At 16.0% G+C, this 22521-nt stretch overlaps 3 protein-coding genes across 3 annotated transcripts, besides 76 other annotated features; 1 reads left to right on the top strand and 2 right to left on the bottom strand. All coding sequences in view use genetic code 6, as the record gives it.

Moving 5' to 3' along the window:
• Window positions 1-60: part of a microsatellite that runs on past the window's edge.
• Window positions 61-71: 11 nt separating this feature from the next.
• Window positions 72-134: a microsatellite.
• Window positions 135-2015: 1881 nt separating this feature from the next.
• Window positions 2016-2058: a microsatellite.
• Window positions 2025-2058: a microsatellite.
• Window positions 2025-2062: a microsatellite.
• Window positions 2032-2063: a microsatellite.
• A 430-nt stretch (window positions 2064-2493) lies between these two features.
• Window positions 2494-2534: a microsatellite.
• Window positions 2535-3140: 606 nt separating this feature from the next.
• IMG5_162610 (nucleolar protein 1, putative) lies at window positions 3141-5383 on the bottom strand. The gene is made up of 4 exons (XM_004030309.1): window positions 5057-5383; window positions 4304-4906; window positions 3867-4034; window positions 3141-3806 (listed from the first exon to the last, which is right to left on the bottom strand). Exons 1-4 carry the CDS (start codon window positions 5366-5368, stop codon window positions 3450-3452), a joined length of 1440 nt encoding a protein of 479 aa, XP_004030357.1. The 5' UTR covers window positions 5369-5383; the 3' UTR covers window positions 3141-3449.
• Window positions 3815-3856: a microsatellite.
• Window positions 4061-4099: a microsatellite.
• Window positions 4062-4120: a microsatellite.
• Window positions 4071-4156: a microsatellite.
• Window positions 4103-4158: a microsatellite.
• Window positions 4116-4187: a microsatellite.
• Window positions 4202-4277: a microsatellite.
• Window positions 4932-5042: a microsatellite.
• Window positions 5184-5232: a microsatellite.
• A 526-nt stretch (window positions 5384-5909) lies between the features above and the next one.
• Window positions 5910-5987: a microsatellite.
• A 129-nt stretch (window positions 5988-6116) lies between these two features.
• Window positions 6117-6180: a microsatellite.
• Window positions 6133-6182: a microsatellite.
• Window positions 6174-6219: a microsatellite.
• A 420-nt stretch (window positions 6220-6639) lies between these two features.
• Window positions 6640-6727: a microsatellite.
• A 97-nt stretch (window positions 6728-6824) lies between these two features.
• Window positions 6825-6904: a microsatellite.
• Window positions 6871-6929: a microsatellite.
• A 1453-nt stretch (window positions 6930-8382) lies between these two features.
• Window positions 8383-8429: a microsatellite.
• A 198-nt stretch (window positions 8430-8627) lies between these two features.
• Window positions 8628-8700: a microsatellite.
• Window positions 8669-8718: a microsatellite.
• Window positions 8672-8723: a microsatellite.
• Window positions 8724-8764: 41 nt separating this feature from the next.
• Window positions 8765-8814: a microsatellite.
• Window positions 8815-9731: 917 nt separating this feature from the next.
• Window positions 9732-9771: a microsatellite.
• Window positions 9743-9789: a microsatellite.
• Window positions 9751-9789: a microsatellite.
• A 78-nt stretch (window positions 9790-9867) lies between these two features.
• Window positions 9868-9914: a microsatellite.
• A 96-nt stretch (window positions 9915-10010) lies between these two features.
• Window positions 10011-10058: a microsatellite.
• Window positions 10027-10093: a microsatellite.
• Window positions 10094-10181: 88 nt separating this feature from the next.
• Window positions 10182-10260: a microsatellite.
• Window positions 10197-10260: a microsatellite.
• A 274-nt stretch (window positions 10261-10534) lies between these two features.
• Window positions 10535-10603: a microsatellite.
• Window positions 10604-11300: 697 nt separating this feature from the next.
• Window positions 11301-11335: a microsatellite.
• A 39-nt stretch (window positions 11336-11374) lies between these two features.
• Window positions 11375-11416: a microsatellite.
• A 286-nt stretch (window positions 11417-11702) lies between these two features.
• Window positions 11703-11738: a microsatellite.
• Window positions 11739-12560: 822 nt separating this feature from the next.
• Window positions 12561-12678: a microsatellite.
• Window positions 12585-12678: a microsatellite.
• Window positions 12679-13426: 748 nt separating this feature from the next.
• Window positions 13427-13462: a microsatellite.
• Window positions 13463-13480: 18 nt separating this feature from the next.
• Window positions 13481-13519: a microsatellite.
• A 240-nt stretch (window positions 13520-13759) lies between these two features.
• Window positions 13760-13793: a microsatellite.
• Window positions 13794-13901: 108 nt separating this feature from the next.
• Window positions 13902-13955: a microsatellite.
• Window positions 13903-13948: a microsatellite.
• Window positions 13956-14882: 927 nt separating the features above from the next.
• Window positions 14883-14944: a microsatellite.
• Window positions 14945-15300: 356 nt separating this feature from the next.
• Window positions 15301-15403: a microsatellite.
• Window positions 15404-15437: 34 nt separating this feature from the next.
• Window positions 15438-15475: a microsatellite.
• Window positions 15476-15507: 32 nt separating this feature from the next.
• On the top strand, window positions 15508-16964 carry IMG5_162600 (protein kinase domain protein; the record flags this gene model as incomplete). Its single annotated transcript, XM_004030308.1, has 5 exons — window positions 15508-15720; window positions 15786-15849; window positions 15964-16097; window positions 16207-16397; window positions 16445-16964. The coding sequence occupies 5 exons, from the start codon at window positions 15508-15510 to the stop codon at window positions 16962-16964; spliced, it is 1122 nt and encodes a 373-aa protein (XP_004030356.1).
• Window positions 15871-15941: a microsatellite.
• Window positions 15873-15936: a microsatellite.
• Window positions 15873-15937: a microsatellite.
• Window positions 15873-15948: a microsatellite.
• Window positions 15875-15941: a microsatellite.
• Window positions 16099-16152: a microsatellite.
• Window positions 16102-16151: a microsatellite.
• A 13-nt stretch (window positions 16965-16977) lies between the features above and the next one.
• Window positions 16978-17048: a microsatellite.
• Window positions 16978-17060: a microsatellite.
• Window positions 16983-17061: a microsatellite.
• Window positions 17007-17060: a microsatellite.
• A 10-nt stretch (window positions 17062-17071) lies between the features above and the next one.
• On the bottom strand, window positions 17072-18454 carry IMG5_162590 (paraoxonase 3, putative; the record flags this gene model as incomplete). Its single annotated transcript, XM_004030307.1, has 2 exons — window positions 17611-18454; window positions 17072-17479 (listed from the first exon to the last, which is right to left on the bottom strand). Exons 1-2 carry the CDS (start codon window positions 18439-18441, stop codon window positions 17072-17074), a joined length of 1239 nt encoding a protein of 412 aa, XP_004030355.1. The 5' UTR covers window positions 18442-18454.
• Window positions 17379-17425: a microsatellite.
• A 216-nt stretch (window positions 18455-18670) lies between the features above and the next one.
• Window positions 18671-18723: a microsatellite.
• Window positions 18724-18761: 38 nt separating this feature from the next.
• Window positions 18762-18814: a microsatellite.
• Window positions 18767-18816: a microsatellite.
• Window positions 18769-18814: a microsatellite.
• Window positions 18783-18808: a microsatellite.
• Window positions 18817-18892: a microsatellite.
• Window positions 18821-18894: a microsatellite.
• Window positions 18895-19700: 806 nt separating this feature from the next.
• Window positions 19701-19758: a microsatellite.
• A 1398-nt stretch (window positions 19759-21156) lies between these two features.
• Window positions 21157-21238: a microsatellite.
• Window positions 21159-21210: a microsatellite.
• Window positions 21159-21225: a microsatellite.
• Window positions 21162-21235: a microsatellite.
• Window positions 21165-21233: a microsatellite.
• Window positions 21239-21469: 231 nt separating the features above from the next.
• Window positions 21470-21495: a microsatellite.
• Window positions 21496-22521: the final 1026 nt, after the last annotated feature.

Here is a 22521-nt window from a genome sequence, read left to right as displayed (position 1 = left end):
TTGTTATTATTATTATTATTATTATTATTATTATTATTATTATTATTAATATTATTATTAAATGGTGATTGTTATTAGTTTTAAAATTGAATTTATTATTATTAATAAAATGGAATTTATTATTATTGTTAAAACTACTATTATTATTAAAATTGCTAATATGTTTAAAGTTTTTATGTTTCATATATGTCTTGTTATAAAAATCTGTATTTCTAATTTTTTTTTTTAATTTTTCTATAATTTCTTCTAATTCTTCATTTGTTTGTTCTTTTTTTTTTAATTTTTTTTCAAGTTCTTGATTTTCCCTTTTTTATTTTTTATTTTATTAATTTTTCTTAAAACATATATAAAAAAAATCACTAAATTTTTGTATTTTATAATTATAATTAAAGATTAATTTCATTTTTTAATTTTGTTTCATTTTATAAATTATTTTCCAAATTAACTTTTTCTTACTAAAGAGCAGTTATTTTTTTTGTTTAAGATTGTATTTTTTATAAATAATCAGTTATTTTATAATTTTATTATTTATTATTATTTTCAAGTTAAGACGCAAGATTATCATTATTTTTTTTTAAATTCTATATTTAATATTATATAATTTTATTTATTTATCATTTTTTTTACCTCACAATTTTATTTACTTTATTCTAATTATTTTTTTAGATATATATTTTCATTTTCAAAATCTTTTTTTCTTTAATTAATTTTTCGTTATTTTTTAAATTTCATTTATTTATTAATCTTTTTCTGTTTACTATTATTTATTAATTTTTTTTTTATAAAAAAATGCTACTTTTTTCTTGTATTATTATATTGTTTTTCTTATAATATAATTTAATTCTCTTTCTCCTTAATAGTATTTTCTAATTTAGAAATTTTATTAATAAGATTATTTTTTAATTTAAAAAAGAAGTTTCAAGTTCTTAAATTTTAGACTCTTCTTAATTTTTTTCGAAATTTTACTATTGTAGTTTTTCAATTTAATTTTTTAAACGCTTTTCTTAAGTTTTTAATTATTTAATTTAGTTTTAATATGAAATTTCAGAATTTTATTAATTTTAAATATTTTATTAATTTTATCCATTTTTTAATTAATCTTTTTAAGGCGAACAATTTTCATCTTATTCTTCTTTTATAGTAAAAATTACTTTTTTTAATTATTATTTTTTATTCATATTTATTTGTATATATATATATATATTTTATTTAAATATTATATGAAATAATAAAACAAATATATTTATAATTTCAAAATAAATATAATACATATATCAATTTTAATATTGATAACATAATATAATATATATAATATAATATTTTTTTTTTTTTAATAAATGTTATATCCAAACTAATTGTATTCAGATAGATCAAATTTTCATCAAAAAAATGATTCTTAATATAAATATCCATATTAAAATAATTTAAGATAGTCATCCTTATAATAAAATCAAAAGGATATCAATAAAGAGTTTGTTTTATTAAATTCATTAAAAATAGATAAATCAACCGAAACCAATAGTACTTTTTTTTTAATACTTTATAAAAATAAAAAGTAGAATTTTTAAAAAAATAAACATAAAGGATTTTCTATTAATGATGTTTTTTTTTTTAAACTATAATATTTATGATGAATATATCTAATAATTATATTTATTTGCATATTTTATTTATGTTTAGCTTTAACCTGTCTTAAAAAAAAAAAATGAAGAAATAAATAAACTAACTAATAGTATAAATTAATTGATTTTGATAAATTAAGAACTAATGTAATATATTTAAGAAAATATATAACCATTAATTATAAAAAAATATATATATATAATTTAATAATTAATTAATTATATTATTTAAAATATAGGAATTAAAAATGCTAAAATAAATAAGAAATATAAGATTTATATAAAAAAAACAAAGAATTAGAAGAAGACAATACAAAATTAGCAGAACTAATATAGTTTTAAATAAAATAAATTAATTAAATATAAAAAAATATAAAATAGAAAATAAATAATTATATTTAAATATATATATATATATATTTATTTATATATATATTTATTATTCCATTTTTATATTTATTCTAATTAAAATAGATAAAAATTGGAACAGTTTAGTGATTTTTATTATAATGAAATTCTTTAATAATAGATTTAAAATGAGTTTAATCCTTAAAATTATTAATCAAAATAAAAAATATTAAACATTATTATAGAATAAGAAAATTTAATTAAAATAATTTAATAGCTAAATGTTTAGATTGATAATATGAAAGATAAACTATAAACAAAAGAAATTGAAAATTAAGATTTAAAAATAAATTTAGATAATATTTTAAAATTATAAAATGAAAATAGTATGCAAGTAAAAGAATTAGAAGATTAATTAATTTCTAAATAATAAGAAATATAGAAATTGCATGAATAATTAAATATAAATAAAAATAAATTAGATGATAATAAAAATATTAAAAATATTGATAAATTAATATAGTTAGAAAAACATTTGAATATTTTAGTAAAAAAATTAGAATAAAAAGATCATGAAAACGCATTATTAATGAAAGAATTAAAATAAGAAAACAAAAATAATTAAGTTATATAAGATTTAAATATTTAAATTAAATAAAAAGATATTGAAAACATTCATTTAAATTAAAAAATCTAAGATTTTTAAACATTACTTGAACAAGAAAAGAAAAAAAAGAATTAATAAACCAATTCCTTACTAAATTAAATAAAGTAAAAATAAATTATATAATAAATATATTAGAAAATATATATATAAAAATATTTTTTTTATATAATCATATATTTATATATATAAATATATATTTATTTATCTTTATTTATATCTATTTTTAATGATTAACATTTATATAATATTTAGGGATTAATAAATAATTATAGTAGAACTTAAAAATAAATTATAGAATTGTAAAAATGATAAAATAAATTAATAAGAATGAATAAAAATTATAATATATATTCATAAAAAAAATTATTTTTTTTTTAAAAAACTTAAAATAAATATAAAATATTATCATTTTTTTTATATTTTTTTGTTAATTTTTGGTTTCTTTTAATTTTATTATTTTTAAAATTTTTAATTTCCTTTATTTTCATTTTTTTCTTATTTTTAAGATTTATTTTTATTGTTAAATTTCTGAGTGAATTATTTCTTTTTTATAAATAGTTATTTCTTCTTTTTATTTTCCTATATTTATTTCATCTTTTAAATCTTCTTTTCTTAAATACTTTTAAATAATTCTTATTTTTTCTTTAAATTATTTTCAAACTAAGCATATTCTTCTTCATTCCAATCAAAGTCTTTGCCATCTGCAAAAACTTCAGATATTCCCTATTCTCCTTTTTAAATATGCACATTTTTCGATTTTAAATTATTAAGTTGTTCTTCTTCATCGAATTCAATTTCTTACTTATCTTCTTTCAAATTAACATTTTCTTCTTTTTTAACTCTTGTTCCATTATCCAGTTTTTTTCGAATTTAGCAACGAAAAATCCATCCATATTATGAATATGAGGTAATATTCTTCGACATTTTTTAATACTAGGGTCAAATCTTTTATCTTAATATTTAATATATCCTTCTTCGCCGACATCAACTCCGGTATCAACAAGTTTAACAAATCTGTTTTTCAAAGCGTAATCAATAACACTTTCGTTTTCCTAAACTGATACACTACAAGTAGAATATACTATGTAACCGCCTTTTTTACAACAATCTATAGCCGAAAGTATAAGTTCTCTTTATAAATGAGAATGTTTGTATACATCAATTAATTACTATAAAAATATAAATATACATATATATATATATATATATATATATATATTAAAAAATACTTTTGTAGCTTTTATAGATTAATCTCTTGAAATAATACCTAAACCTGTACAAGGAGCATCCAATAAAACTCTATCAAAATTATTAATACATTTAGGCAATTTTCTACCATCGTAATTAGTAACTACACAGTTTGTAATTCCCATTCTTTAGACATTGTAAATAAGAGCCTTAATTAAATGATAAATATAAACAAATATATATATATATATATATATATTATAAATATATATATGATTATTTAAAATATTTATATTTACATATATTTATATTTTTAATATATTTTATATTTAAAACTTTTATAAATATTTAAATATTTAATAGAATTAGTTTTTTTTAATTTAATTTTTATTAAAAAATTGCATATAATTTCATATATATTAATAAAAAATTATATATAACTTATATTTTTACATTTTTTTTATATATATTTAATTACTTTGTTTCTTTCACTCTTAATATCATTGGCAAATAAAATACCTGTATTTTTCATTAATTAAGCTACATATGTAGTTTTCCCTCCAGGAGCAGCTGACATGTCTAATATTTTCTCATTTTACTAAGGGGCTAAAGCAATAACTGGAATAAATGAACTAGCACTCTAAAGCATATAATAACCCGCTAAATATTCAGGAGTAGCCCCAATAGGAACTTTAGAATCATAAATTTTCAATCCAACCTTAGTCCATTCAGCTAATGAATCTAAATTAACACCCCTTTATGCTAAAATCTGAGCTAATTCTTTTCTTCTCGTTTTTAATGTATTAGTTCTTATTGTTACCGGTCTCTGAGTTTCATTTGATTCCAAAAATTAAACTAATTCATTAGGATTAAACATAGACATAAATAGGTTAATCAAATCTCTATTGTAGTTGTAGTATTACATTAAGTAGGTTTAAAGTTCATCTAAAATACTTTAACGAGAACGCTTTTCTTTATTGTTTTCATTGAAATTAGATAAAATGTGTAAAATATCATTAATTTTCATATTTAAAATAGCTAAATCAGGTTATCCGTCTTTTTGATTAATTTATAATGTTTCCTATATATTGAAAAAATTAAATGATTATATATATAAATATGATAAATAAATATATTTATATTTATATATATATTTATATATATATATATTGTTAATATTTATATATATAAATATTCATTTATATATATATATATATTATTTTTTTAATACTTTATTATATTATTAACTTTCTTCTTCTTCCATTTCTATCTCTCCTTCTTCGCCTTATGAATTTTCTTCTGCTTCTCCTTCTTCTTAATCTTCTTCTTCTTCTTTATTATCATCATCGTTTTCTTCATCTTATTCTTCATGATCATTTTATTCTTATTCTTCATCGCTATTTTATTATTCATATGAATATTATTGGTCTTCTTCAGAATATTATTGTATTTCTTCCTCTTCAATTTCTGATTCAGTTTCCTGTTTTTTTATTATCTTTTTTTAAGATTTTATTTATGCATTATTATTTTTATTTTTCGCCATTATTTATATTTTTTTTTATTTTTTTTTAATTTTAGTTTTTTGTTTTTATATATAAATTTTTAGCTTTTTAATCATTATAGAAAAATAATTAAAAAAATATTATTAATGTAATATTTTAATTACTTGCAAATATTTTTAGTTATCAATAATTTTATAAGCTAAAAAAAAAAAAAATTATAAATTTACATTTAAAAAAATTTAATACAAAAAAAAAAATATTTATTTTAAATATTTTAAATTATATTTTTTAAGTTTTAAATGGTAAAAATTTAGATAAAAATTCTATAAGTAATTTATTTGTTTTTTTTTTATAAATTAAGTATAAAAATAAAAGAATACATTAATAAAAATTTATTTCTTTAATTATATTTTTATTATTAATAATTTAGTTTTTTATTTTTTTTATATTTAATTTATAATTAAAAAAAATGAAATTTTATTTCATTTTAAAAACATTAAAAATTATTATTTATTGTTGTTATTAAATTAAATATATAAATCTTAATTTAAATAAATGAAGAAAGTGAAAAATAATTAGATCTAAATTATAAAAAAATAAATTTATAAATAAACATAAATTACTAAAAAAAAAAATACTAAAAAAAAAATTATAAAAAAAATGTCTAGAAATTACTTTACAAATATCGTCGATGATAAAAGTTTTAAATAAATGATCATTGAACTTAGTAAAATTGAAGTATAATATAATTAATTGATATTAATCTTCTAGTAAAAAAAAAAGATCTATAAATAAATACATAAAGATAAAAATAATGATAAAAATAATATATATAATAAAATAAAAATATATATATATATATATATATATATATATATATATATATATATATGTTTATTTCATTTTTTTTATATTTATTTTTTAATAAATTTAAATATTTATATTTAAAGAGATTGTATGTTTTAAACTTAATTACACTTTTTAGAATTAGGAAAATGCATTTCAAATCATAAAAATTTAATTTAACTTAAATTATAATTTTAGTAATTTATAAAATACAAACAAATATTTTAATTTATTATTTTTTATTTAAATCAATTAAAATTTATATTTATTTTATTAATTCTTGAATTCTTATTAATAAATACTAAAAAATATAATTTATATACAAATAATAATCATCTAAGATAAATATATACAAAATATTTTTCAAAAAGTGGATAAGATTATTTCGAGAATACAGTCCTTATGCAATTATTTAGTCATATATAAGAATTAAAAAATATCTAAGATTTTTAAATAACATTTAGGTTTTAAATATATTTTATATTTTTTTTAATATTTAAATTAATAAAATTTTTTTATATTAATATATATAATATATTTTTTATATTTTAAATCTTTTAAAGATCTAATTTTCATTTTGATAATTAAGCATTATTTTATTTAACTGATAAAATAAAAACTTTTACATTTTTAAAACACCTTAGAATCGAATTTTAGTAAACTTATAAACTAATTGTTTTAAATTTTTAATAATTTTTTATAAATTATAATATATATTTTAAAAATTATAAAAATAATATAATTTTTAAATTTATATTAATTTAATTTAAATATATTTTAAAAATATTATTTATAGATAAAACAAAAAATTTGATGATGAAGGTTTTATATATTTATCAAAAGAAGGCATTTCTTAATTAACTCATTTAGAATCACTTTATTTAAATTTCTAGTATTTAAAATTTATTATTTTTCAAATTTTAATATAAATAATAAATTAGATTTAACGATAATTTTACTTATTTAAGTCTTAATTCTTTGAGATAAGCTTACACTTATTTAGAAAAATTACAAAAACTTTAACTTTTTATTAAGTATATATTTTTTTATTGATATATTTATAAATATTAATAGTTTTACGTCTATAGATAATCATAGTCTTTAATATTTGGATGAAAGATCTGTATTTTTAAATAATTTTAAATAACTTGGTTTATTATTCAAGTAAAAATAAAAAATAATAATTTAATTTATATTTAATCCATTATAATAGTTATAATTCACTAATAGTAGATTCTGAAATAAATCGATTTATTTAGGTTCTTTCCTAATTAAAATAATTACATAGACTTGATATTAATTTTGTGTAAATAAATAAAAATTATTATAATTATTTTTCTATTAATAAATTTTTTAATAAGTACTAAAAATCTATTTAATGCTTAATATGTTGAATATTTTATAAATGCAATCATATAATTATACAATTTATAATTTTTATATTTAAATCTTGGGTTTAAAATAAATACTAATTATATTAACTTTATTTATAAAATAATATATAAAGATTTAATGAAGGAATTAATGATAAAACTTTATTATAATTAACATAAGCTGTTACTAATTTAAATTAAATTTAATAACTTAATCTTATTTTTAGGTATTTTTATTTATTTAATTTAATAAATATTTTTTTTTTTCAATTAAATTTCTAAATATTAGTAAAAGCTAAATAAATAATAATGATACATATCTTAATATTGGTAGAGAATTGAAAAAACTTAAAAATTTAAAATAGCTTAATTTTGATTTTGGGTATATATATAAAAATTTATTTTTAAAATGTAATTATTATTTTTATAGAAAATTCAAAATTTATACATAAAATTTCTAAAAAGGAGTATTTTTTATTAGAAAGTAATAAAAATTAATATTTTTAATTTTCTTTAATAATATAGGAGTTAAGAAATTATAAAAATAGAAAATATACTATAAGCAGAAAAAGTTCTTAAAGGAATTGAAAATGTTATTAAATTAATATTTGATGAGTAAATAAATTAAACTAAAAAATAATAAATTATAAATAAATAAATATAGGTTGAATTAAAAAAAATTAATAGTTTATTTTAAAAAAAAATGCTATAAGTTAGTAAATATAAATTGATAATAATACGGAAATAATATTAAAAAAGATTAAACTTATAATACTGAATTATTTTTTATATGAAAAAATAAATATTTAGGAAAAAATTAGTTTTACTTTTTTAATAATTTTTTTATTTTAAATTAAATAAATTTTTTAATTATTAAAATAAAAAAAAAAATTTCTAATAAAAAAATAAATTATATATTTTAAAAATAAAAATAAAAATAATTTTAATAATAAATATATTAAAAAAAGAATCTTTATTAATTTCATATAAAAATATTAATCAAACACAAATATATGTATATAATAAATAATTTATAGAATAACATTAATTTTAATAAAATAATAATAAATTGTTTAATTTCATATATTAAATAAATTGATATAAAATAACAAATATAATTAAATTAAATTTATTAAAATAAAAAATATATTAAAAATAAAAAATAAAAAATAAAAAAAACAAAAAACATAAATATAAAATATTCAAATAAAAAGATAAATATATATATATATATATATATATATATATATATATATATATATATTATAATTTTAATATTACTTAATCTATACATTAATTCAAGTTATTTTATTATATCTCACAATAATACAAATATCTTCAAAATAATTTTTTTATTAACTCATATATTATAAAATATTATCTTAATTTTTTCAATATTCTTTTTTAATTTAACAAAGCAATCGAAAATTCTCTATAATAAATAAACTTACATTAACTAATTTTTTTTAACGACACACTTATTTAATCCCCTTAAATAAACAATCTGTATTTTAAATATTCTATATTTTCATAACATAAAGTAAAGTAATTAATTAATTCACACTGCGAAACAATTAATATTTCTTAATATATATTTAGCATAAATAAATACCTATGTATTACCAAATTTAATTCTCAAAAGTTATATTAGTATTTTCTAGATTATCTATATTCTCGAAAGATAATTTTCAAAATACATATAATAACTATATATCACATTTTATCATCACAAACTTATAATTCTATTATAATTTTATTAATGAAACAATCTTTTAAAGCTCTTTTTGTCAAGTATTCCATAAAAAAAAATATGATATTTATCTTTGTAATTTACTAAAAAATTGAAAAATATTAAATAATATAATAGCTTAATTATCCACACTTTTGGTTTTAAATAAATAATAGTTATTACTAATTATTTTAATTGTTACTTCTTTTTAGGTTATTTATTAAACTAATATTAGAGAACAAAAAGAATCATTTCTGTCATAGTTTTTTCTAAATAATAATAATTTATATTATCTAAATTAAGGTACATTTGTACATATATACTTCTTTTTATGGAAATTTATCGAAAAATGAGGAACTTATATTAACATTAAAGGGCTAGATTTTCACTTTTGAATTTCTAAATACCTTTTTTCGAGATATTTTTCTGAGAATATATGAAAGTTCCCAATTTTTATTTTTTTATAAGTTTTCTTTTTATGTAGTTTTTTTTTTATTTATTTATGTTTGTTTTTAAAAGCGATTTTGTATTTTTTTTTTTTGAAATAAATTTTTGATTATATTTAAAAAAAAAAATTATATTTTTATTTTATTATTTTAAAATATAATATATATTAAAATAATATAAATATATTTAATATGTAATTTTAACAATTAAATATAAATTATATATAAACATTTATTATTTTGCCATTTCACATGATATCATATAGTTTCTAATTTTAATCTATAGCCCAAAAAAATAATTTTTAAAAATAAAAAAAAGAATTTTAAAAATTAAAAAGAAAAAAAAAAAAAATTTAAAAATTAAAAGAAAAATTATTATTTAAAAAAATTTACATTAAGGAATTAGGCCAAGTTTTTGTTTAATCATAACAAAAAACTATATATAACTATTTTTTTTAAAAAATAATTATAAATAATATATATATACATATATATATATATATATATATATATATATTTATATATATATATATATATATTATTTTAACAAAAAATACTCTTATTTTTAAGCTGTAGGTGTCCAAACATCTACCAATTCAAATAGAGATTCATATAAATCATCTCTTGACATTTTATTTTTTCCTTTACAATCCATTTTCCAGTCTTATTCTAATAAATTTTAAAAATCAGATTATCTAATATCTTCATTTAAATCATCTCTTAAAATTTGAGCCAATTAAATATGCATTTTTAAATATTATTCTTTTCCTAATAATCCATTTTCATCAAAATTATAAGATTTCATAAACTTAAATATAAATAATATATATATATAATTATATATATATATATATATATATATAAATATATATATATTTATATTTTTTTATTTCATTTTTTTACTTCATGTATTGTTTATTTTATATCTATATCATTTTTTAATTATTATCTTTGATCAATTACTTATTAAGTGTACCTTTTTTAATATTATAATTATTATTTTAAATGAAATAAATATTTTTAATTTTTAAAAATAATATATACATCGATGGATCTCCATCATTATAATAGGGTTTAACTTATTTATTTTTTTATGATTCAAAAATAAATTATAAATCAGAAATTTTTGGGTAAGCAATAGATTTTTCACTTAAATTCACTTTTTGATTAAATTATCTTATTAATATATATATATTATATCATTTTACATTAACTAATATTCTTAATTTATTCCTATGTTATTACTTTTTCTTCTTTTTCAGCTTTTAATAGTTCTTTTTAGGCTAAAAGCTTTTCTTAAGCTTTTATTCTTTTTTTGTTATTATTTTAAAAAATATAAAGAAATATATTTATATTAATTTTACTAAGTTATGCTTGTACGAGGACCTATACGTGGTGCAGGATTTTATTATTATTAATGATTATGAACAGCTTATGTTGCAGTTTTTTTCATTATTATTTAAATTTAATATGTTTTATATTAATTTTTAGAATTATAAAAATAATTTAATTTAATATATTTTTTTCTTTTAAAAATCTATAGAAAATAAAATAAAATACATTTATTATTATAATATATAAAAAAATAAAAAAACTTAAAAAAAATAAAAAAAAAATGTTAAAATACAAAATAAAAAAAATAGAATTAATAAAAAAAATAACATAAAATTCTAAAAATACAAAAAATTGTAAAAAATGCCTAAAAGATACAAAAAAATACATAAAAAAAAAATTTAAAATACTAAAATTTTTCCAAAAAAAAAAAAAACAAATAAAAAATACAAAAAAAATTCTCAAATAAAAATCTGTCCCAAAAATCCTTCAAAACAATTACAAAAACCCAAATTCCTCTAAAAATCGCCTACAAAAAACTTTACAAATCCAAATTCATTAAACTCTTTAATCTTTTCTCCTTCATAATTCCATTCACCTATCCCTCCTTTTCCCCACATATATATTTTTTTTTCTAAAATAATAAACCCCTAAATTTCCCAATAAACCTAAATTTGCAATAAACACCCGAAATCTATCAAATTCCATCCCTTAATAAATCCGTCGTTTCCGCAAGTAAAAAAAACTCCTCTTTTTTCCAATAAACTACACATATTAATATCCTTATCATGTAGACTATCTACACTTTTTCTCACCTAAAGCCCCTAAAAATCCCATAATCGAACCCCTTTACCACATACGCATATTCCCCATTTCTAATCTTATACTTCTACCCATCTTATAGGCAATCCAAAATTAATAATACCAATTTTTAAACCTAATTCGACATCCCAAAACCCTAAATTTCCATTTTAACATCCCACACATAGAACTTTATGACTAAGGAAACCTAAAAAATTAATCTATGTATTATTTTCTTTAAATATATGGACTTATTACCACTAAGGAACTGGTCTTAATACATATATTTCTCCGTTTTAGCTTCCTACGCAAATAATTCTAGATTGTTCTTCATAAGCTAGAACTTTAAGAATACTTTTAGTAATTTAGAAACTAGATATAGATTTTTTTGTATTTCTTTCCCAAATTTTTAAGAATCCGTCTTCTCCGCAACTTATTATTTTATCATTTTCCATTAATTTTATACCAGAAATTTAATTTTAATGTGCTTTCCAAGTACTCGTGGTGAAATTTTGCAATGTTTTTTAAATATTTTATTGCTATTTTTAAGTATATTGTGTAACAAAATATTTCTAATGTTCATTTATTATACTTTAAGGTAAACTTTTTTCATCAAAAAAAGCACTTTTTTCATTCTAAATATTTATATTTTCATCAACTATATATTAAATATTTTCATTTATTTATATATTTTATGTACAAATATTATTGTTTACATATTATTATGAAATATTATTTTCATATTATTATATACTATTTTACAATTTTATAATACTGTTTTCATATTTTTAAATATTATTTTCTTATTTTTAATTATTGTTTTCTTAATTTATGTCGTTATCTTTCATATATGTACTTTTTTGGTATATTTAGCTGTTATTTTTTTCATTATAAATATGATCATTTTATTAAATATTCTCTTATAATTGTTCAGAAAATTACAAACTTTATTATATTTCCTTTTCTAAATCAAAATTGATATATAATTATTAAGTTAACTATTGGAAAGAATTTTATGTTTAATTTTATAAAAAATTGGCTTTTTTTAGTATTAAATCAGCACTTTATAATGTTTGAGATAATGTATTATGTAATAAAAAACGCGGTTTAATCGAATTAACACGAGTAATTAATTAGAGGAAAATTTTTTGAAACTCTTCTGGTGATTAGATATCATTATTTTAAATTTTTCGAATATTTTCTAAATATTTTTGTTCTATCTAATACGCATTTTATAAAATATATAAATCATTTTGGAAATTCTGAGTAAATTTTATCTTCTATTAATTAATAAATTATATTATATCTTATATAAACTCATCAAATTATTATAAAATTTAATCTTAAAAAGTCTTCAAAAGAATGATTTTATGTTAAATATTATTCTGAGAATTCTACAACTAAATCTATTCAAGATATAAATTAAAAAAAATATCCAAAGAAATACACTCATGGTTTTTATGATTTTAATTTTAACATTAAACACATAAAGGCTATTTAAATTAACAAATATTATCTATACATATTAAACTATATTAATAATTTTCATGTATTAAACAATTATATTTATTCATATTTATATATATATATATATATATATATAAATATTATTTAATTGAAAAAATATAATATTTATTAATTAATTTTTATTATTTATTTTTTATTTATAATTAATGAGCAATTATAGTTATAAAGGTAATAAAAGTTAAATATCAAACATTTTGATATAAAATTAGCCTGTAACTCCATAATGGAAGGTTATAATTTTCGGCTATAAATTAGTAGGAAAAAGTTCTTTATTTTCCAAGTATTTATTTAATTATTTTCCAGAAAATAATATATAGGATTTCATAGAATCTAATTCTAAACATTTTATCAAGTATAAAGTATTTATTAAACTAAAATTTATACATATATATATATTATACAAAAATATATAAATAAATATGAAAAAAAATGTATATATATTAATTTATACAATTAATAGATATAGAAATATGAATTGCGAAATAGAGGTAATAGATTCACCTTCGTTTGTAATATTAATATAAATATTTTAATATATTAAATATATTTATATAAAATAAATATTTTTTATATACATATATACATTATTATAAATATATTTTTTTATTATACAATCAAGCTTTTATATATATTTTTTATTTTTAAAAAGAATGAATACTTACTTCTTATTCCGTAAAGGCATCAATATAATATAAATGGATATATAATAATGTTTGCAAAGGATGATTTAAATTCTTTTAAATATGCTTTATTTTTATAGGATAAGCTTTTTTAAATGAACGGTTATAATAAGCCTTTTGTCTTGGTAGAAAATAAATGTGATTTAAACGTAAAATAAATAAAGACTAATTATGCGAAAGTTATATCTGATATTTTAAAAGTTCCTTTCATAAAAATATCTGTAAAGCAGGCTAAACAGGATTAAATTAATAATATTTTTGATACATTAATGAAAGAAATTGAACGTTAAGAAAATCAAGATAATATTTCATGTAAAGATATATTTAAATTAAGATTTATGCATGATATTAAAAAGCAGATATATTTAAAATATATTAGCATTTGTTAACTATGTGTACTTTTTTGGGAATTGTTGATATTATATTTAATATTATTATATATTAATTTAATTGCTTTATATAAATAATTGTCTTTTTGTTTATTTTTGCAACTCTAATAGATATTTCATCGTCTAGTTTATGTATAATTTTTATTAATAATTTTATTGCATTAAATACAAATTTTATTATTAGTTTTTATTGCCTTATGTTATAAAAAAAAGAAAATAATACCAGCAGTTTTTTAATATAAATTATAAATATATTGTATACCTATTATTATTAATTTTTAGGTATGTCTTTTAGGAATTCTTTGTATACTTATAAAATTAATATTAATTTATTATTTGAATAAATATAAATGTGAAAAAATTATTTTTTATTAATTACTTGTAATAATATCAGTCTTTTCAATAATGTTATATGTAAAATTATTAATAATTTATATATATATATATTTATATATTTATATATATATATATATTTATATATATTTATATATATAGATTTTATGTATTTTAAGTAGTAAATTGGCCTATAAATTGTTAAATTTCCTAAGAATCAAAAATGAACTATATAGTTTAAATATTTTACAAAATAACCATAATTCAGATTAATATTTTTGAATTATTTAAATTTTTAATTTTTATTTAATAAATTAAAAATAAATTATAAAAAACATAATTATTTATATTTTTTAGGTATTATTTATTAGTTTATGATAAAAAAAACAAAATTAGCTATTTTTTTTAGTTATAATTCATTGTTTAATTTGTAAAAATATATATAGTAAAACATATATCATATAAATTTATCATTTAAAAAATAAAAAAAGAATAAAAAAAAATGTTTATTTTTGTTTATAATTATTATTTATTTTTTAAATATTAAATACATATAATTATATATAATTATTTAAAAAAAATAAAATATTTATATACATATTTTTTAAATTAAAATAAATTAATAATTGAAAATGAACAAATAAATTAACAATCAAGAAGAAATAAAAAAATAAGAAAAAATATAAAAATAAATAATAGTACCTAAAGGAAAACATAAATTTGAATGTGGAGGTAATAATATTTAAATATAAAAAAATAAAAAATAAAAAATAACTAAAAATATTATTAAAAATTTAAAAATAAATTAAAAAACGAAGGCTAAGTTTTTGTAGTTGATGAAAGATATGAATTAATTAAATAAATAGGTTATGGCGCATATGGAGTAGTTTGTTCAGCTTTAGATAAAAAAACTGGTCAGAAAATTGCAATAAAGAAAGTTTATATTTATTTATAAATAATAATAAATAATTTATATTTATTAAATATAAAAACGATTAAAAGGTACATAATGCTTATGATGATTTAATAGATGCAAAAAGAATTGTAAGAGAAATAAAATTATTAAGTAATAAAATAAATTTTTATCATTAAAAAATAAATAAATAAAAAAATAAAAAAAAATAAAAAAAAAATTAAAAAAAAAATTAAAAAAATTAATAAATAATTATTTATAATTAAGAATTTTTCGATCATGATAATATTGTGTCTATATTAGATATAATAAAACCTAATTTACCTACAGGTGATGAAGATATATACATAGTATTTGAATTAATGGAAACTGATCTTCATAGAGTAATATACTCGCGTTAAGTATTTTATATTTATATATTATATATTTATATTTATATTAATATATATTTATATACATAAATTATATTTCTTTTTATTTATTTTTTTAATTTTTTTAAAAAAATAAAAGGATCTTTCTGATGAACATATATAATATTTCTTATATCAAATTTTAAGAGGAGTTTTATATATTCATTCAGCAAATGTAATTCATCGTGATTTAAAACCTTCTAATTTATTATGTAATAAAAACTGTGATTTGAAAATATGTGATTTAGGGTTATCTAGAGGATACGAAGAAGAAGATGAATTCAAAACTGAGTATTTTTTTTTTTTTTTAAATTAAATTAAAATAATTACATTTATAGATATGTTATAACTAGATGGTATAGATCTCCTGAAGTAATTTTAAATGCAAGTGAATACACAAAAGCAGTTGATATATGGTCCATAGGTTGTATTGCGGCTGAATTAGTAGGCCGAACTCCTTTATTTCCTGGCGAAAATTACCTTGATTAAGTTCAACGAGTAATCGCTATATTAGGAACTCCTACAGCAGAAGATATGTCATATATAGGAAATGAAAATGCTATAAAATATATAAAATCATTACCTAAAAGGACTAAATAACAATGGAAAAACCTCTACCCTAACGCAAATCCTTTACTTTTAGATTTAATGGACAAAATGTTAACATTTAATCCTGACAAAAGATGTACTGTTAAATAATGTTTAGAACATCCATATTTTGAAGGATTACATTATCCAGATGAAGAACCGGAATGCGAATAACCTTTTGATTGGAGTTGGGATTCGAAATTTACTTTGACAAAAGAAGCTTTATAAAAAATTGTTTATAAGGAAAGTTTATAATTTTAAAATTAATGAAAATAAAATAAAAATATATTATTATTATTTTTTTTATATATATTTTTTTATTTTATTTTATCTTTTTTTTTTTTCTTATTTTATCTTTTTTTTTTTAAAAAAAAAAATCAACTTTAACATTTATATATTCCTTTGTCTCCAAAATTTCCTATAAATAAAGTATTATTTTAACCTTTAAAAGCTATAGTGCATCCTATAGGTGAGTTTTTATTTGAATAAATTATTTTTTGGAGATTTTTTTAATAGTTAATTTCTAAAATACCACACCAATAAATATCCATATTTTGTAATACTTCACCTTTTTATTTACTTCCTTATATAAAATTTACATAATCAATCATTCTAAATAATCCTCCTCCAATTATTTGTTTATTTTCTTCATCAAAATTTATATTATCTAACTATACTAAAGTTTAAATTTCATTTGTTTTTTCTAAATTTCCATCTTCTTTTTTCAAATTATATACATTTATTTTAGATTAACCTATATCAGATACAAAAACAATATTTTATTCCTAAAATTTAATTAATATTTTTTATTTATTAAAAAAAATAACTCAATCGAACAAAAAAAAAATGCCATAATCCATTTTTTCGTTATTGATTGTGTATTTTTAAAAATATTAAAATTTAATATATATTTTACTTTATCCCATGTGATTCCATTATTAATTGTACCTTTAGTGTTCTTTAATACGGTACATTAAGGCAAGGCTATTTATTAATTATATTCTTCCTTCCATAAACATGATAAAACATAAGTATATTCCAATTCGAATAAAACTTCAGCTATATCAGCCAATTCACGGAATTTGTTTCTTCCAGTTCTCCCTTCTTTAGGGTCTGTTGTTGACAAATATTAAGTAACTAATAATTTTCCTTTATCGAAAACTATGAGATTGTTTAATATTCCATTATATTATTATCCAAAATAAATAGATTATAAATAAATCAAAGTCTTATTTTATTCATTAAACTTAAAAATTTCAATTCTATCACCTGGAGTTTCGAAAATATAAGGGTGATTTATTACAAAAAGTACTTAATCTTCTTATCTAAAATAAATCCCATGAGGATGAAAAGGAATTGTTTATGGAAAGTTTTCTAATTTTAATTTATATTAAGAAGTTAAATTTTTATCCATTTTCAATAAATAAATATGTCCGTTTTATGTCTTATTAGGACCTCCTATTTCCCATTACTAAATATTATCATTAGATGAAAATAGAAAACTATTTGAATCTACTTTTGCAAAGTCTTCAGGTCCGATAGTGTTTTCAAGATAATTACAATTTGAATAAATATCTATAGGAATTGGTTATTCAAAGAAACCAAATTTTAATATAGTATAGGAAATAAAAATTATAAGTGACAAAAGTGAAATTGCTGAAATCCTAATACAAAAGCTTTTTTATTAAAAAAAAAACGAAGGAATTAATACAGCAATTAAAAGAGAAAAAATAAGTTAATATATCATATTTTTATTTTAAAGATATTAAAATAATTATATAAAATTAAATAATATAAATTTATTTTATAAAAGAAAAGAAAATTTATACAAATTTCAATATATTTAATTATGAAAGAAAATTTATTTGATTTTGTAAATAATAATAATAAAGTTTTATTTGAATAATTAGATATATTAGAATTAAATATAAAAAAAAATATAGTGAATGAAAAAAAATTATATATATTAAAATAGTAATATTAATTAATAATTAAAAGATATAATAAATTATATAAAATATTTAATAAAATTTTTATATTTTTTTAAATAAAAGTATAAGTGAAAGTAAAAGTAAAATATAAAATATAAAAAATATAAATAAAAATATAAATAATATAAAATTATTTATATATTTATATATATATAAGTATATATATTTATATATTTATATATTATATATATATATATATTTATATATATTTAGACATATATTTTTATTATTTATTTTTTTGATTTGTAATATAATACATATTTTTAAATATAAAATCAAATTTTATTTATAAATAAATTTCCATTTAATGTATCAAAAAAATTTGACTAACTTTTTTTTGTTCCATTATAAAAATTTTATTTATTTTTTAAAAAATAATTTTCATAATTATTACATTTTTATCTTTACAAAGGAATACAATCAATTTCTAATTTTATGTATTATTACTATTTATACTACTATTATTATATTCTTCTTATTCCATTTTCACTTTTTAAACCCATTCTTTTTGTTATAAAATTTAAATTAGAAGTTTATTAAGTATTCGGTCTTGTTGAATTTGTGAAACTATTTTTCTTTTGATTTTTTTTATTTTACTATAGAAAATTACTGGCAAACGAATATCTTTATAAATATTTTGGTTTTCCAAAATTTTCCTTATTTTCATTAAAATTAGAAGATTAATCTTTATAAGATGGATATATTATTTTTTCTGTTTTATAAAACTATTATTAAGTATTTTAATTTTTGGATATAGATGGATATTTAACTATTTCTTATTATTTTAATTAAAATTAATTTTTCGATATTTATCTTTTTGGAAATTCAGAAGTTTTAGGAATTATATTTTTTTGGAAAACATTAATTTAATTATTATTTTATTGACTTTTTTAAAAAGCTTTATTATTAGCGAAAGCAATTTTTAATATAGGATTATTAGGGTGAGCATTTAATATTAAATTTTACAAATTTTATAGCTAATCTTATTTAAATATTGCTTCTGTAAAAAAAAATATATTATTATTATTATTAATATTATTATTATTATTATTATTATTATTATTATTATTATTTTTAGTTTTTTCTTTTTTTACTTCTTCCTTTTATTTTTTTATATATTTTCAGTTTTTTTCTACCTTATTTTTTTATCTTCTTTTAGTAACTATTCCCAAAATATTTGGTTTTATTCTACATTTAATTACTTTATTTCTTACATTTTTATTTCGTTCTCTTCCTGGGCAAGTGTAAAGGCGATTTCTTCGTTTATTTTTTGAATTTTATGCCCTGTCTTTTAAGGGTTTAATAACTAATCCTATAAAAAAAGACTTATTTACACATCTTTTTCATCATCAAATAACAAATCAGCATCTACTTGAATATTTTAGACATCATTTTGAACTTATTAAGAGCGATTTTATTACAAATGTTTATATTTTTGCTTGTTTTTATCAAAAAACTAATCCAATTTTGTTTACTAAGTATATAAATCTAAAAGAATTTTTCTTTAATTAAAATATGTATTCAAATTTTAATATTTAGATGTAAAATCAATAAAAGATTCATTAATAAAGTTAAGTTTATGGATTAAATTCTAAAGTTTTTTTTTTAAAATAAGAAATTTTACAAAGTACATTCGTTATTTGAAAAAAAGGAGTTATTTTCTTAAATATTATCTATATTTTCTATATTATTAGTATTTTATTAAGATTAAATTTTTAATAAATTATCTAAATTATTACCAACTTTAATTTTTTGTAATCTTTAAGCACTTTTACGTACTTCTTAAAATAATAAATGCGAATTATTTTTCTTTATAACTTTCTTTCTAAAATTCAAAGAATTTATAAAATCTTTCTATCTTTGAGTAGTTTATATATTTTCCATTAATAAATATAATATCTATAAACCTTATTTGAATTATTTTGTTAATTAAATACTCTCTCGATCAGAAAATATGTCTTATTTTGGAATAGACAGTTTATTTATAATATTTTATGTGTCTTACATTTATTTTTATAGATTTTATTTAAAATTAAGTGATGAATTAATGTTATCGTTTTATTTAGAGTTTTAAGACTTTAATAGTTTTTAAAGAAAATCATGAATTTTATAATATATTTCTTATAAATCAAGTAACCATTCATCTTTTTTTTATGATATTTCATTTTGTTTTTCTGGATTAAATTATTAATGAACTGGTTTTGATATATTTAATTATTTATGTTTAATTTAATAGGTTTTTTCTAAAACTTTACGGGATTGACGATCACTACGCATAATTGCTAAACGAGGTCGAATTGGATTGAATTATTTAATTTCATCGCGATGTATATCTTTGTAAGAATTAAAAGGAGCTGTTAATGATTTTGAATATAATGTTTTAGCTAAATTAGTTTAATTTAATATTCTCATATTTATAATAATTATAATTATTTATTTAAATATTTATTTAATTATATTTGTTGTTAATATATTATATTTTTTTAATTTTTTGTTATTTTTTTTTCTTATTTTTTATTTTTTTTAATTTTATTTTTATTATATTTTTTTAATAATTATTTATAATAAATTTTCTTTTTAATAATTTAAATTTACTATCTATTTTTTATATTTAAATTTTTTTTTTTATTATTTGTTTCTATAAATATATATTTATAGTATATACAATAATTAATTTCTTTTTATAAATAAAATAAAAACAATCAATATAAATTATTAAAGCATTTTACAAAATATTTATAAAAATAAATAAATTTATAAATAAAGTTTTTAAAAATAATATTATTTTTTTTTTTTTTTTTTTTTTTTTTGCAAAATTCTAAATAATTAAAAATTTTATAATTTACAAATCAATTATTTATCTGTATAAAAATAATAAAACATGAGTTTTTCATCTCTCTCAAAATACAATAGTATCGTTAAAAAAAATTCTTCATCCGCCAACGAAAAAATAAAAAGTCAACCTGAATCCTCTGATTTAACTTAAAAGACTTTTCTTGATTATTTTGGTCTAAACTTCTACCAAAACATATAACTTCGTTATTAATTTAATAAAATATTAATCTCATCATTTTAAACTTCTCTTTTTATGTTCCTAGAATGGGTTCCATCTTTAATTTAATTATATTTTATTGGCCAATCAAATAAAGATATTGAAATTAGCGGTTTTGGCATGGGTTTGATGTGGTCTAATTGTTTTGCTGTTGGAATTTTCGGAGGAATAGGTGTAGGTGTTGAAACACTTGCTAGTTTTTCTTTCGGCGCCTAAAAATATAAAATGACTGGTGTTTTTTTCCAAAGAGGAGTATATATAGTATCTCTATGTATGATTTTTATATTATTTTTAATGTTATATACTGAGGAATGTTTAAATTTTCTAATTGGAAATCCGGAAATAAGCATGAATTCGGCCCTATATTGTAAATATGGTATTTTGGCTTTTTATTTTAATGGAATTTATAATATCTGTAAGGGTTTTTTGACTGCCTAAAATTAATATTAGCTTCCTTTGATCGCCGTGTGTATTTCTACAGGATTTTCTTTCCTTATATATTATTTTTTTATATCATATTTATAAATGGGGATTATAGGAGCGGCTATAGGTCGTACTTTTGTCGAATTTATTAATCTTTTTGTAGTATTGAGACTTTGTGTGGTGAAAAAAATTGATAAAAAATTCGGAATGCACATTTCTTCAGCCGCCTTTAAATAATAGAGACATTTCCTCACATATATAATCCCTATAGGTTCTCTATTGACCTTAGAATGGCTATCTTATGAGCTTTTTACAATGCAAGCAGCTCGATTAGAAATATATATGTTTAACGCACATGTAA

This window comes from Ichthyophthirius multifiliis, assembly GCF_000220395.1.
Source record: "Ichthyophthirius multifiliis unplaced genomic scaffold scaff_1120509251221, whole genome shotgun sequence".
Taxonomy (NCBI): Eukaryota; Ciliophora; class Oligohymenophorea; order Hymenostomatida; genus Ichthyophthirius; species Ichthyophthirius multifiliis.
Note: the sequence above shows the minus strand (reverse complement) of the source record. Positions and strands in the feature narration are given on the sequence as shown.